The sequence below is a fragment of the Trachurus japonicus genome, chromosome 5 (assembly GCF_045865225.1).
Source record: "Trachurus japonicus isolate A0001 chromosome 5, Traja_1.0".
Lineage (NCBI taxonomy): Eukaryota > Metazoa > Chordata > Actinopteri > Carangiformes > Carangidae > Trachurus > Trachurus japonicus.
Genome location: NC_140911.1, coordinates 37,105,232 through 37,120,983, shown reverse-complemented (window position 1 = coordinate 37,120,983; position 15,752 = coordinate 37,105,232). Strand labels below are relative to the sequence as shown.

Sequence of the window (15,752 nt, the reverse complement as noted above, 5' to 3'; positions counted from 1 at the left end):
AATAGGATGCCAAACATTTCAAAAAGGCGACATAATTGAAAGGTAGGTTAATAACTTGTTTCTAAGTGTCAACAGACTTCTGCCAAGAGTGTAAACAGACACAATTTGGAGGTGAACCGATCTACTGTATACTTCCATGTTGTATTTTCTTTCCCCTTGCTCCTTGCATTATGAGCCTTTTTTTTTTTTTACCTTGTCCTCCTTTTGAGGTTCGTCTCCAGCAGACATCTCTTCATTTGGTTTCCTCCAGGTCTTTGGTATAGCAGAAGCCGTCTGATTTACTGCAGGATGACACAAACTCATGTCAGATACCCACAGTAGATGTTACAGGGAAATTATTCAAGTAATAACAGCTAGAAAAATCAGTTTGTATCGGCATATCTTACTGTTGTTCTGTGGCTTATCACTTTTGCAGTTTAGTTCTCAATATGATGAGAGCCAGAAAATGACATGTGACGCTTTTAGGTTACAGATGTTTGTGTTGCCCTGATGTGCTAAACCTCACTCATCTTTGCCCAAATGAAAGCAAACAAACTGTATTTGCAAATACTATTTAACACAGCAGAAAAAAAGAGGGAAGAATGGAAGAAGGCAAACACACTCTTGAGCTATTTAACAAACCACTGTGATATGTATGTGTCCCAGAGCACATTCAGTCCCTCACAACTTTGTGGAGCATTTTACAACAACAAACGCATGATCAGAAAAATACTCCCATAATGAAAGATGGTTAAGCCGAGCCATTATTCGGCTGTGAAATATAAGCCGTGTTTTTTCTGGCAACTAAAATCATTACCAAAATTCTGGTAATTTCCATGATTTTCCGGACGCGTGGAGTTTGTTCTCTCTGCCTGTGCCTCGTCGGAGAAACTGAATCAGCATCATGTTTGCAGAGAGATTATCTGCAGTGCGTTTTATGTACGACCGTACATAAAACGCCCAAGTGTATCATAGGGCTACTTCATTTTGCAATTTAGCCATAATACCATAAAAGTATTATAATAGTGTGCTCATAAAACAACATCTCTATTAAGGCTGCTCTGCTCGATCCATTTTACTCTGCAGCGGGTTGAAACTCATCAGTTACTTAAATGAATTTGGGAGCTGCAGAGACGAAGCAGACGTATACCTGTAGTGGGACTTTTCCTGGTGAGTGCTTGATGCTGGGACTCTGCTTTACTGTCAGTAGCGCCACCCTGCGCCTCTGTCCCAACTCTGGTGGCAAGGTCTTTAGTGTCTAAGGACTTGCTGGGCTCGTCGGCCTCTGTTGTGGCCTGCACTAGAGGCGGAAGGCCGGGGGGGAGCATAACTGGCATAGCTGGGGCGGGGCTTGAGGTCAGGCTGACTGGCACCACAGCCACAGGTGCCATTGGGGCAAGTGCAGCAGCGATGGGAACCTCTGGCCTCACGTCGGAAGGCAAAGTTTCAGAGGAGGCGGCCTCTCTGTGAGGAGGAGCGGAGGCCGGGGGCTGGAGTGCAGCGGGAGGCGGAGGAGGAGAAGGCTCGTGAGCCGTGCTCTCCGGCTCGGCTCCGGACTCTGTGAGGCCGTTCAAAGCCTTGGGGGTCGATGCGGGCGAGGCGGCCAGAGTTCTTGGGGCGTCTGAAAGAGGCTTGTCCGTGTTGGGTGTCTGAGGTGGCGCCGAGGAGGGTTTCTGCTCCCCGACTGTGGACGAGTGAGAGGAGGCTGAAGCAGCTGACTCCCTGGCCGCGGGGCGTTCGCTGGCGTTGGCCGCTGTAGGTGGGAGAGTGACGGGGGCGGTCACCGGAGCTGGAGAGGGAAGCTCTTGTTCGACAGTAGAAGTGGACTCGGTTACAGGTGTGTTGGCCTCCGGTCTCTCCACGGGGGCTTCAGGCTGCACAAGCCCAGGTGAGGAAGACTTCTGGACAACTGGCTCCGGTTTTGGCGTTTCATCTGGAGGGAGGAGGAGCACAGGTAAATACATGTCCTTGGAGTTCAATTAGCAAAAGGTAATGACATGACAAATCTGTGAATAGAATAAAAAAAGAATGATGCGTTTAATTTAACAGAATCTGTAAAAAAAACACAAAAAAAAACTTGGTCAACTATAAGCTCATGATTATGAAAGCCTGAGGGTCAACAATCCAGAGACTAGGAAAACATTTCCAACGTTTGCATGGAGGTTAGGAGCTAAAAACTGCAGCTTTAAGCATAAAAACATGTACATAAATACAGAAGTTGAAAGATGAAAGTTCTCATTTTTGAGAAGGGCCAGTAAGACGTTCCAGCTAAGTACTAGGGAAGCAGGGAAACCTGCTGACACTACAGCACACTACACTCCTGATTTGGAAGAGAAGTGAAAGTGAAAACATCCAGTTCGCAGCGGGTTCCGGGAAAACGAAAATGATTGATAAAATGTGTTTGGAGATCACTCAGTTACAGATGACTGAGTGGAACAAGGCTACTGTGGTGAGTGCATGGAGGCTGGAGGGAGCTGACACTGCCTGACATGGGAGGCAATGACACAGCAGCACAACAGACCAGTGTTAGTTTAATGATCTTGAGAGTCTAATGACACCGTTATCATTTTGACATAAAACTTTGCAAGCTCTTTCTACAGTGGTCTGTCAGAACTATGAACCCCCCTACCCCACCCAACACCAGGGTGACATAGTATATGCACAAAAATGCACCAGCACTTTACTGTAAGTGTTCCTGTTGCATCAGCACTTTTTCTTTTGAAATCTTAAAGGACAATTCCGGGCAAATTCAACTCCTGGCTGTATTTTCCTAACATTTTAGGTCTAAAAGGAGGAATCTGAAGATTTTCAGTTTAATTGCTCCTTTTTTGCAGTAGTTGTTTTCTGTCCCCGCATCGCCACGGCAGCGATGAATGGGAGCGGATTGAAGTTCCGCTGCTTAGGCTGTTTACATCCCTCAAAGCTGTAATTTTTTTTCCACAGACAGTGTCAGATGGCTACTCAAACATGCACCCAGAAGTTTATTTACTTCAAGCAAGTCGACAAGTTTCTAATTCAAAGTCTCGCGTAGTCTCGCGCGGGACTCAAGTGTTCACGTGCAGTCGGAAGCTCCCGTTTGTGTCATAAACACAGGAATATCAACTCTTGACTTGCTTAAAGTAAATAAACTTCTGGGTGCATGTTTGAGTAGCATATCACAACTATAATATGTTTAATGTATTGTTTTTAAACATGCACCCTTTTTCCTTCTATGTATGCCCAAATCTATTTTATGCTGGTGACAAATAAATCTGACTCTGGCGGTTAAGAGTGGTTTCTTCATTGGAGCTCCAGATGTAGATTTTAAAACAACAAAATGGCAAGGGTGATGGGGCAGACCTGGCCCTGGTTTGGTGTCTGAAGCCCCTGCTGTCAACGGCTGTGGTGGCTGCTGTGGCTGTTGGGGCTGTGGGGGCTCCAGAGTGTAGCCTCCAGGGTGGGCCTGCTGTGGCTGAGGAGGCTGTGGCTGCGACTGCTGCTGCTGCTGCTGCTGCTGCTGCTGTTGCTGCGGCTGCTGCTGCTCTGGAGTCTGGCTGCTGCTCAGCTGCTGCTGTGATTTGAGGTAGAAAATGTGAGGATAATGAGGGTGCGGCCATAAAAACTAGCAACACAGAAAACCAGAGAGACAGGCACAGAGATGAAGGCAAGCGCGCATACAAACAAATAAATAAACAAGCCCAAACGCAGGATTAAGCAGAAATAAGAAGTCCAATGGGGTATGGTGAGATTTACGAGGACAGCGATGGAGGACAAGACAGGAGAAAGGAGACGGAGGATGAAGATCAATGCGGGGAGAATGATAGGAGGATGGGAAGGGCTCAGAACGATGCAGAGTCAGAAGACAGAGAAAAGGGGGTATATATGTAAAGAAATGAAACCAAAGGGGGCACAAAAAGACAGAAAAAAGAGAGGAAAGACACTGTTAACATCCACAGAAGGACACGAGGAGGAAGAAGTCACAACATCCCTCTCCAGAATCCAGAAAAGGTTTTTCCAATTTGGGCTTGGTTCATTTCCTTTATTCAAATGTGTCAGTGGCATCAATAGTCCTTCACTCTGAGGCAACGGTCTGGCCCCGAAAACATTAAGTTCTTTGAACACATTTGAAAGGTAAGAGGACCAGAGTGGATTCTGTAGAAGGAGTAGGAGTATACAGACAGTGCTTATGCAATCTACTGTAAAAGATAGTGAGTGAATAGAAACAGTGATAGGAGGCAAGCAGGGGTACGACTGAAGGAGCTGACAGGCTTAAAGTGAATTTATCATACCGCTAGAAGAAAATTAAAGTTTTTTTTAAACAAGTTATGCCTCCGACCTGCAGGTCTAAACACATGTGGTGATTAAAGATGTTGGTAACATGACTCTTTGTTATTATCTGTGTCTATAAGTCTGCAAATCTTCTCAAGAACCTATGAAGCTACAATCAAAAGTCCTAATGATGATGTAAAGATGAAAACAAGAGGCACGTATCATCTCGCACTCAGAGCCGTCATGAATTTCTCATGAGAGAAGGAGATGGCTGAATAAGAGACGTTAGCCCTCTCACTCAGATACAGCTCCAGTCTAATCAGCTGCTGCTAATGCTACACTACTTCTACTGTAACCACTGTTAAGTGAGAGATGGGGAAGTGTGTGTGTGTGTGAGAGAGCCATACCTGTGGTGGGGTGGGGGTAGAGGAGGGGGGACCGACAGGAGGCGTTGAGTTCCTGCTCCCTGAGCCCCCTGCCATGATCTCCTCTGTGATGTCCCTGCCACCCTGATTGGGGTCACGGATACGGATCTGGGAGGACAATGGCGCAAAAAAACAGACCTCACTAAAGCATCCAAGTCTTTGAAGGGCCCTGACCTTCACCACATGTTTGTGAGCGTTTGCCTTAAGCTGCATTACACATGGCAACAAACTGACAATGTTGCACAGAGCCACAGGAAGCAAGCCTCAAACATGTGGATCTGTGCAAAATGAAAGACCACACTGATAAGAGTAAAAGATAAAAGACACGCAGCCTCTGCACCAGGTAATCCAACACCTGGGGATGTCATGTGACTAGTTTCTCTCTCTCTCTCTCTCTCTCTTTTTTTTTTTTTAAAGATAAACTAGAACTGGTAGTTCTGGTTCTGAGGAACATTTCAGTCACAAGTTATCCCACTGTCTTTTCTTATCTGAATGTTGAAGTACACCGATTTAATTCACAGTAAAAGTCAGCTTTCAGCCAATATGACAGAGAAGCTCTTAAAACAGCAGTTCCCAACCTGTGAACCACAAAGCTACTGCCAGTGGGAAGACAAAAATCATTTGTGAAACCGGACAATATTGGTGAAAAGTAATTAATAGAATTAATAATATTCTGAAGCTAAATTATCTTTAGAATCATTTTTCTCATATTAGGCCAATTATAAGAACCTCTATGTCCATTTTCCTGCTGGACCACAGTGTTGATTTGTTTTCTATCTCAGTCTGATTGTGTGGTAAATACAACAACAAAATACAACCCCCCCCAAAAAACTGCCAAACTACTAAGATACTCACTGTTTTCTTCTCACGCTTGGCTGGTGGAGGTTGCTGTGGTGTAGGCACTATAATGGAGGGTGAAGGGGAATACATAGGGTGTCCTGGGTAGTAAGGTGGGCCAGCTGTGGGGACGGGAGCAGGGACAGAAGGTGAGACAGGCGGGTGGTACCTGAGGGGATCTGAAGGAATTTGCGAGAGAAGAAAAACAAAACAGAAGAAAAGAGACTTTAGTGAAACAGTTAGGGCTCCAAGACAACACAATGCAAGTGTGCTACTGTGAGGCCAAAAATTCGGATTTTCCATTGTGATGCAGGAATAGCGCTGGACTGGGGACTCACGATATGGGGCAGGGTACTCCCCTGGCCCTGGACCAGGATAGAAGGTGCCAGATCCTGGAGGCTGTACAGAATACTGCTGAGGTCCCACATAGGGCGTACTGTGGCGAAACTGCAGAATTAGGAGGACAGGGAGAGACATTAACACGTCATCACCATGTGGTGAGAATTAGTACACAGTAGTAGCTGACACCCAACAGTATCAGTTTGCACAAAACTGATTGATCACAGCTGCACTTGAAGATATGAAAGTGAATCCTGATTCCTTTTCACAAAATAATACCGGTAATATTAATGAAAATGCTCTCCAATGTTTTATGAATTTTTAATATATTTTTTTTATATTTTTTAAATAATTTTTAATATTCTGATCAAAAGACAACCTACCTTGTGTATTGTTATCACTTTGTTTTATTATTTCCTAGTACCGGTATTTATTAAAATGCACTTCATGGAGGGTTATTCTAATCTCGTTGCACTTTGTGCAAAGAAATAAACATCTTGAATCTTGAAAACTGTCCGTCTGGCCATGTCACGCTGCTTCCAGTCTTTATGCTAAGTTAATCTTAGCTTTCCAGTGACTGGCTGCAGCTACATACAGTGAATTTGAGAAGTCTTAATCTTTTTAAATCAATTTTAATATTAGACATAATGTTAACATACATGTATGTAAGAATCTGTGTTAATTTTCACCAAATAAAGACAGAGGAGCGCTCTGACAAAAACAAGGCACACATAGCTATATCTGGAGCTGCTATATTAAAGTAGAGTGACTATAATTAAGGGTGGGTTCATTGTGTCTGTCTCACCGGTGGGATGTAGTACTGTGCCTGCGGGGAAGGGAAAGGCATGGGCGCCATGGTCATCATGATTGGTTGATTAGCGGGGTAGACAGCAGCCGTAGGAGTCTGCGAGCCAGGCCGTATGGAGGGTGTATTTGTGGGGATGGTGGGCCTCGCCGTCTGCATCTGAGTCCTCTGGAAAAACTGATGGTGGCATGCGAGAGAAAGAAACGAGAGAAACAACGACAGCAGACGTGAAGCACCATCCCACATGCAGCGCTCTCATTTGTGCATGCCGCCATGCTTTACATAAGTTACAAACAAGGAAAGTTTCTCAGATGTTTTCTCCACGTGGACACATTTCTCACAAAGAGACAGATCTGGTTTCTATCAGAAAGCTCAAAACAAAACAAAACAAAACAAAAAAAACTGAGGCCCAGCACCACAAACTTCTCTGAACTGACATCACCGTTAACAAACATCACATTGCAGCCACTCAGAGGGATACACTGCTGAATGATTTTCCAACAGATGTGTACACCCTTACTACCTTTTTCTTCTCCCATAAAATGCTTTACTAACCTTCTAATTTGGATTTTAGATTAACGCATGCCAATGATATTTAAGGAGCGAACCTTTCCTGTTTAAATATCTCCCCCACAATCATCTAATCAAGCCAACTAAAGCTTTAAAAGCATGATTATAATTCATATGAAGCTAAATAGCCAATACAGGCGAGACATGGCACAGTATTGTAATCAGTGTGCTGAATAGTAGTATCTCATTTCTTCATTCAATTTCTTTTTCAATCACAGGCGCTTGTACAAGATTATGAGCCTAATGAAGGTGTGAGGAAGGTGCACATTAAAAAGGGCTGAAGTGTTCAGTGGGTTCAGGTTGAATGGAGCCTGGTTACAGAACTGCACTGTTGGGGTGGGATCTTCTTGTGTCACCCAACATATGACTGAAGAAGCAGAGTGTAGCTGCATTAAAAGATAAGCAAACAAAAGCAGATTTATCTACATTTACTTCACTTTTGTTTGGTTAACTGTTTCACCTTTTTTGATCTTCAGTTAATCTACAATTTCAACCATTCCTTTAAGTTTCAGTAATGAATCTCCTGACGCCACTCACTGCCCAGGCAAACTGACATGGAATGACAACTAACATTCGACACACGCTCGGACACTGGTAGCTTAATGTCATTTGTCTGTGGGTCACTGGGTTTTTATGTCTTTTGAATGTGGGTGATTACTATTTAGGCGTTCAATAAGAGAAACTAACACATTTCCTTCAGTTTGATAAGCAACAAAAGACTCTGGAGTGCTTTTGTCAATAAGCTGTACCAGACTCCACAGCTGTAAAAAATAAAAGCTCTTGGCCTGCTGAATAGCTTCAAATACCTCTCTTTGTGCCTGAGCAACTTGGCCAACGTTGTACTTAAAAGTGACACATGGCATGTTTGTGTTGTGTTCATCAGGCAGCAATATGACCTCTTCTTGTGCCTCGCAGAGCAGTGAGAGTGAAGGAAATATACTGTAGCTGCTGCAGCTGGAATGACGTCTATGCGGACTATGTCTCAATCAATTAAAAGTCTAATGTTTGACGGGGTTTTGTGTTTCGACAGCACATAAAATTTAATGCAGGAATCTATCCGGGTGCGGGGCCCTGAAGAGAGGCCACTGCCGGCAGCTGTGACCGACTTCCAAACAGCAAAAGGCTCAGGTTGGGGAAGACCCGATCACCGTCTGCTCCAGTGGAGGAGAGCAGAATAAACAATGCTGTATAAAACCATCTAAAAATACCCCGCAGGGAAACCACCTTTAACATAATAAATCAGGTTCAGCGGCTTTATTGTAAACAGCCCCGCGGATATCTCGGAAATGACCAGGAAACCGTTCATTAGCAGCTACCTGAAGACGGTGTCAGTGAAACTCACTGGCATGGCCAGAAATACGAGTCGACAGACAGAAGATCTTTTCAACGCTGTCAACCAGAAATGTGTTCAGTCACTTGGACTTAAAACGAGTGCACTTTCTGACAACAAAATAAGTCCTGAGGGGATCTACAAAATAACAGACATAGCATGTAGCAAACACTTTATCACATGGACAGGAAAAAAAAAAAACTAAAAACACTTATCTTGAGGAAAAACATTCGGCATCTCTTTTGTTATGCATGCAGTTGATCGTATTGCGCAAGCTTATTAAAGATGAGTGATGGATGAAGCAAAAAGAAATGAAATTATGAACTGAAAAATTGAGTAATGATCCGGTACAGGATAAGAAAATTCAAGATGTGGGAATAAAATGATGATAAAGGAGGTCTCTACTGAGCATACACTGTGTTGAAAATGAAGGCGGTGGTGGGGGGTTAAAAGTTGGGAGGGATGGGATCATTTCAGGATGATCCTCATCATGCCATGCAGGTCAGTCTGAGAGACTCTGAACACAGAGGTTAATGTTACCTGGATGGGCCTGAATCCTCCCTTGAGTATTGAAAGCAGGAAAGAGAGAAAAGCCAATGGGAGACTGCACTGGTGAGACTGAAGCCCCAATACAAAAACAAGCATCATTCACCCCCCCCCCCCACACACACACACACACACACACACACAAATGATGGCAGGAAACTATCCAATTAGCTCCATCTACCTGACAAAGTGATTGGTGCGACACGCTCCGTACACAACGCTAAAGAAACTCAAGAGTGAGTGTTGGTTTTTTCAGTGAGTGGGTGGTATTACAGTGGGACGAGCTGAAAAAGTCACAGTCAAAATGTCACATCAGCATTTGACTTGTGGCCATGTGCCACCCCCAACATAACACGCACACATACCCACATGCACATAAAGCTCCCTCATCCAAACAGGAACCGTTTTCTTCTCTCGCACTGAGCAGCCTGGGCCGATCTGCCCGTCCACCTCTCCTGTTGCCAGATCGGTGTTTCCCTGTCCCCACGGGACCTGGCTGTCACCTACGGCGCTAACTTAGCAACACACATGGGTGAGCCATAAGACAACTCATAGGTGTCACTGTCACCTCACTGCTCCAGTATCTGTTTTGTTTTTTTGCTTGTGCAATATTTACGACTAGGGATGTCACAATTATACATTTTCTTGGTACGAAATAATCACGGTGTTACAATTATCACGACTATTCTGCATTAATTAATTTCACAACACTATGAATGTGTAAAATCAAAAATAGTCAAAATATAATTACATTACTAATTGTTTACACAAAATATTTCAAGTATCTATTAATATACAGTATGACCAATTATCAACCCCCCAGGGGAAATGTTTGGAATAATCAGGCCATAAATTGTCATCAATACCAAATGTTTACGTTTATTTTAATCGTTTTTTGTTTTGTTTTGTTGTTGTTTTTTTAATACAAATGACACACTAACATTTAAATTCCTACCAATTCAATGTTACATTAGTTAAATGGACCAGTATCTGAGCATTTACCTTTATTTTGGTGCTCATCTGCCGATATGATTCTGACATAGGTAATCTTTTTTGGGAAGTGACGGTATTTAGAAATCTTAAAGATTAATTAATTGTGGTGCTTAATACCACGATTAATTGTGAAAACAAGTAATCGTGGTATTAACGACAATCAGCTGAGCAACGACAAAGAAAATGACAGTGTTTACTGTTTAGTGAAAACCTTTTGTCTCCTTTTATGGGTTGATGTTTAAATAACACGCTTGTGTGAACTGATGCTGGCCAGATAATTCCGTCACTTGAAACAAACAAGGTCTCCTACTTCGTGTTATCCAGCGCTTTGGATATAAAATGTTGGTCAAAGGAGGAAATAAAATGAAATGAACCACTCGTACCCTGTGGGGTGTCAGTTAAAGTGGCAACCATAAAATAAAAAAAATCTATTCAAGGGTTTTACTATTGCATGCCATTTCCTCCACTCATCGCCAACACAGCAAACACACACACGCAAGTAAAATTAAGATTAATAGAGTCATTTACACTCCCAGGAACTCTCTGGAGAAAGCAAGAGTTGTTTGTTTTTGTGGTAACTGTAATTTCCACTGGCGGTGACCTTTGGGTTCACACACTCGCTCACACTCACTCCCTCTAACACACACACACACACACACAGAGGCTGTGTCTGTAATCCAAATAAGTCCGTTACACTGATAAGTGGGGGAATAAAAAAAAGTGAAATAATGATGCTGCTTGTTTGAAGACAGACTTATGTTTTTGGCCAGATGAATTAATTTTCTGATCTCTATGCAGCCTTTTACTGTGCATTGAGTGTGTTTCATGGAGACAATGGCGGTTTTCTCCGGCGGTATAAAAGCCCACTGTTCAGCTACATCTGCTTTCTGACTCCACTTCCGTGGTGGCACAAGAGATCCCAGCGCCAGTTTGTGACAGCCAGAGAATGCCAGCAAAACACACCCGACACACTTTGACACCATACTATTAATAGTCTGGTGAAAATTTGTCCACAGAAGCATCCCGGAGATGAGGATGTTAGACAACAAGTGGCACATAGGGCCATGGAGGGGACCAGGGTGATGACACAGTCTTGGAGGAGGGACGCCGTGTGAATCATTACAGCATGAATCAACACACACAGATAACAGGAAGTCACGTGGGCCCAATGTCCCAGACTCTTGGCATTCACAAGCTAACATACAAACAACATCATAAATAGTACACCACCAGACATGAACACATTAACTCGCCCCTCATAATCTATTGACACTGATTCACCAAGCGTCAGCTGCCTGACAGGTTTCAGTGTCATTTATACAAGCGTCAGACATGAATGCAAACAAACACTGTCTGGAAGCCATCCATGTAGTTGTTCCCTCCCCTTTCCTTGACTACAGTGGAGCATGACCACCACTGGCTGCTACAACTTCATCTTCTACTCTGACATGCCTTAATACAGGTCTCTTGAATCAGCAGTAAGAAATAATCAGAACTTAAAGACAAATACTTTTAGACTTTTGTCCATGAAGTTGTCATCTTACACAGCAAATAAACAATTAATTAGTTGGTGTAATTACCGGAAAAAAAGAAAGCCTGGTCTCAAGACAGTGTTACCACTGGAAAAACTTGGACAGATTTAGCTTTGCATGCACAAAAATAACAATGTCCCTATTTCTATTTTCACACATAAAACAATTCAGCAAAACATCCTGGAAGCCCAGTGCTGACGCCACATAATGTCTTTTTTCTTTGCTTTATCGAAACAACAGTCTGCTGCACAGAAGGGCCCTTTGGTGTGTCCGGCCCTACTGGCACACACACACACCACTTTATTAATGGCTGCTCAGCTGATTGAGTGTGCTAAGATGCAAGTGCATGACAGCTCCCGGACTCAATAAGCCAATTATTCCCATTTCTTTTGGTTTACAACCACAGATTGACTGGTTCCTGTGCTTAAAGCACAGAATACACAGTGTTGTGCCTGGCTGTCGACAGTGTGTGTGTGTGTGTGTGTGTGTGTGTGTGTGAAAATGTGAGCCGACATGAAGTGAAAAATAAATCCAAGTCAGTGATACATGTAAAAATCCCTTATAATCCAAAAAAATACAGCAGGGAAAATAAGTATTGTATAGAGACCATGGCGGTTGAGTGTATTACTCATTGTTTTTCTTTTAGACAACTGTACCTGCTAACTCCAGATCTCTCTAAAGCGTTCTGAGTGTTCACTGGCTGTTGGACAACTCCTCTGAGTGTTCTTTTGACTCTGGCAGAAATCTTGCAGGAGCTCCTGGTCGTAGCCGGTTTATGGTGAAATGATGTTCTTTTCACTTCCGGATAACGGTGCATTCAGAAACACGTCCATCACCAGTGCCCTCAGTACGTTTTTCAACATAAGGTTGTGAAGAGCTCTTTGCTTTTACCCATCATGACATGCTTCTTGTGTGACACCTTGGTAATGAGCAGCCTTTTTATAGGCATCAATTAGGACTAAACCAGCTCATTTACACTGATAGTTTGCACTAATACTGACAGCTTCCATCTGGTTTCTTGGCTTTCCATTCCTTTTTGCACCTCCTCTTTTTCTTCATGCGTTCAATATTTATTCCCTGTGTCATTTCACATTTTACACATAACTTAATTTATGACATTTATGGTTTGATTTCTTTGAAGAAAAGCGGATTTGGGTTGTTACCGACATCTGGTGAAAATTTCATGTTAATTACCTGATTAAACATATATTTACTGAGAAAAATGTTGACGCGTTCAATACTTATTTTCCTCTGCTGTATATGAATATTGTAAATCATGAGGAAGCAAGGCTGTGAAAATCACAGTCACCAGGATACACCCAATGCAAACGGGTCACCTGCTCCACTGACAGATATTTCTTTGTAATTACACAAGATCAATCTGGCCAAAAAAATAAACATTTATAGAGCTGATTATATTGATTCAGCTGCAACAACTCTCAGAAAACCCTGACGACCAAAAACCTCTTCAGCTGTATCCATGAGACTTGTCAGCTTTCAAATCTGCGACTTTTTTTTAAAAGAGCAGCAGATGCACCACAAACAGCTCTTAGCTGGCAGGTATCAGCGAACTGGTTGGCTGATGATGATGATGATGATATTGCGAAAAGGGGAAGCGGGAGGGGCGTTGAGCGGGGGTAAATTACCTGATGGTGGGTTGGTCGAGGGCCCGTGGCAAACTGGTGGGGGAGGGAGGAGAGGTCCAGCAAGGAGATTGAAGCAGTGATGGCAAAGCGGGGAGAAAGAAAGAGCATAAGAGAGACACAGATATAAGATGAGTGATGGAGGCAGATGCTTGAAAATACAGTACAACAACCACAGAGCACCAAAGCCTTACACACATGGCGCAGGATGCAGCACAGACCGGAGTCAGAGTGTGCATTTGCAAATAACGGCTTGTCATTTCCACTTTGAGCACCAGATAGACTGGATTTACACAACAACAATGCAGATACTGAAATACAAATACAAAGTGTTTAAGATATTAAAATAATTCCCAGTGTCCTATGTGGCAAACCTTCCCATTGTATCATCAGTTTAACTTCCTGTACGCGACTTCCTTTCTGTATGTGTAAATACAGTTTGACTGAGGATGGAACCAGGCATGATTCATACATATTGCTAAAACAAGTAGGGATCGTCCACAAATCATCACTGACCTATTTGCATAAGCAATATGTGATCAGTAGACACACACACACACACACACACACACACACAAATCAGTATTGACCCTGGGTCAGCCAATCTCACTCATAGCTTACAGTATCTGTGAAAAATGTGATTGGGGCATTCCTCTATAAAGACTGTATTATAAGAATGCGGGAAAAGTCAATGTAATATTTGGATACGTCTTACAAGGCTGGGGAGATTTCTCGCAAAAGGTGTTAACGTGTTACTCATGTTAAAGGGATAGTTCAACATTTTGGCAAATTTGCCTATTGCCATAATCCCTATAGTCATACGGGTGGGTTTATTATTACCTTTAATTGTCGGTGCATGTTGTTTTGAGATCGGCGGGGCAGAGACGTGAGCTGCTCAGCTAACACAATTGAGGTAATGGTACATTGTCCCCTGTCCCTTAAAACTCATCAAACACACAATCCAACAACTCCATGTGACCTGCACATTCACCACGCTATGAGATAATCATGTAGAATTATGTAACATTACAATACACAAAGCAAATACTCGGAACTACTCGCGAGGGGACCAGTACCATTCACCTCCATTGCGTTAGCTGAGCAGCTCACGTCTCAAAACAACATGCACCGATAATTAAAGGTAATAAACCTACTCCTAGGACTATAGGGATTATGGCAATTTGGTGAACTTGCCAAAATGTTGAATTATCACTTTAAAACTGCTACACTAAACTATATACTGGTAGAACAAAACATCTGGTAGTGAAGCCCAATTTAAACCCAAATTAACCCCAGACGAATACAATTGTCACATGATGTGTTATCATCTGATGTCTGAGGAAGGTCCAGCCTCTTCATCAGTAGACCTATTACTATTTCTGCTCTCAATAATTACAGGCTACATATTCTGGTATAAATGTACAAGACTATTTCAGATGGAGGTTAAGTGAAGGGAGAGACGGATGGGAGAAAATTACACCGGTGTAGACTGTAATGTAAAATTGCAATGATACAGTACCACCACCCACAACCAGCCTCTGAGGAAACAATGAAGGAGACTTCCATAAATAAATACTACGTTAAACTGCTTCAGTGCCTTGTGCGGCTCATTATGGCGACTAAACATAAGACCCTCCATCACTGAGTTAATGAAACCTGGACAATTTCAGTAACAGCCGCAGTAGACCTCAAACTGTTTGGGTTCTCCGAGGTGGTCACGCTGAAAATCTACGAGCAGAGGGACACTCACCGGACGACTCTGTGGCTGTGCATTTATTGGCTGTGTCTGGGGAGAGTACACTAGAGGGGCGGAGCCAGCATTTTGTCCAGGGTTGTACGGAGACTGTCGAAAGAAGAAATAAGAAAGATGGACAGGAGAAGGAGAAGGTTTGTTAAATGGTCATTTCATTGTTTAACACCTTTAGGGGCAATCTGTAAAATTCCTCAACAATACACCAGACATCACAACACTAACTTACTCTGGATGCTGCTAGGAGAAAAGGTTTTCAATTGGGGTTTATGTACTGCGCAAAGATAATTGGTACCCGCAAGGACTTTTATTCTTCATCTCGTGTGCAGTGGGGCTCGGCAGGAGTGGGTTTTTAAACAGATACTTACTCTTCCTCTTCCTCGAGCCGCTGCTGATCTGGTTGTGATAATTTCAGTTTGCGCTGGCAGACTATTTATAGAAAGCTGTAGAGAGCCTAGAGCTGCTTTAGGGTGAGGCAGTGGGCCATTAGGCTGTAATGGTAAAGAGGAACATCTAGATTCCTCGCGAGCGCAGTCGCATACTTCCAGAGAGGCTGAGTCACAGAGCAACATGCTTGTAAATGGGAGCAGCCAGGCAGACTCCCCGATGCCAGGTCCACAAGCAGCAGCGTCGATGATTAGCAGTTAGACTGAGAGGTAGAATGTAGGTCTAACCATCACAGGCAACGCTTAAAAAATGTGACATTAATGCCGCTGTGGCTTTTTCTTTTTTTCATTAAACCTCTTTCAGCTGGA

The 15,752-nt window shown here is 43.2% G+C and overlaps 1 protein-coding gene across 3 annotated transcripts in view; it reads right to left on the bottom strand.

Annotated features, from left to right (window-relative positions):
• Nucleotides 1-15,752, bottom strand: part of eif4g3a (eukaryotic translation initiation factor 4 gamma, 3a) — a 50,272-nt gene that overhangs the window by 21,178 nt on the left and 13,342 nt on the right. Inside the window, exons 4-13 of one of the 3 annotated variants that reach the window (XM_085777770.1) lie at nt 14,998-15,090; nt 13,251-13,283; nt 9,074-9,094; nt 6,634-6,810; nt 5,828-5,936; nt 5,508-5,668; nt 4,635-4,769; nt 3,319-3,529; nt 1,130-1,912; nt 193-281 (exon numbers count right to left, since the gene is read on the bottom strand). In XM_085777770.1, the coding sequence (XP_085633896.1) occupies nt 193-281; nt 1,130-1,912; nt 3,319-3,529; nt 4,635-4,769; nt 5,508-5,668; nt 5,828-5,936; nt 6,634-6,810; nt 9,074-9,094; nt 13,251-13,283; nt 14,998-15,090 (1,812 nt within the window). Of the gene's footprint in view, nt 1-192; nt 282-1,129; nt 1,913-3,318; nt 3,581-4,634; nt 4,770-5,507; nt 5,669-5,827; nt 5,937-6,633; nt 6,811-9,073; nt 9,095-13,250; nt 13,284-14,997; nt 15,091-15,752 lie in introns of all 3 variants that reach the window. The other 2 variants (XM_085777772.1, XM_085777771.1) reach the window with 2 other exon arrangements.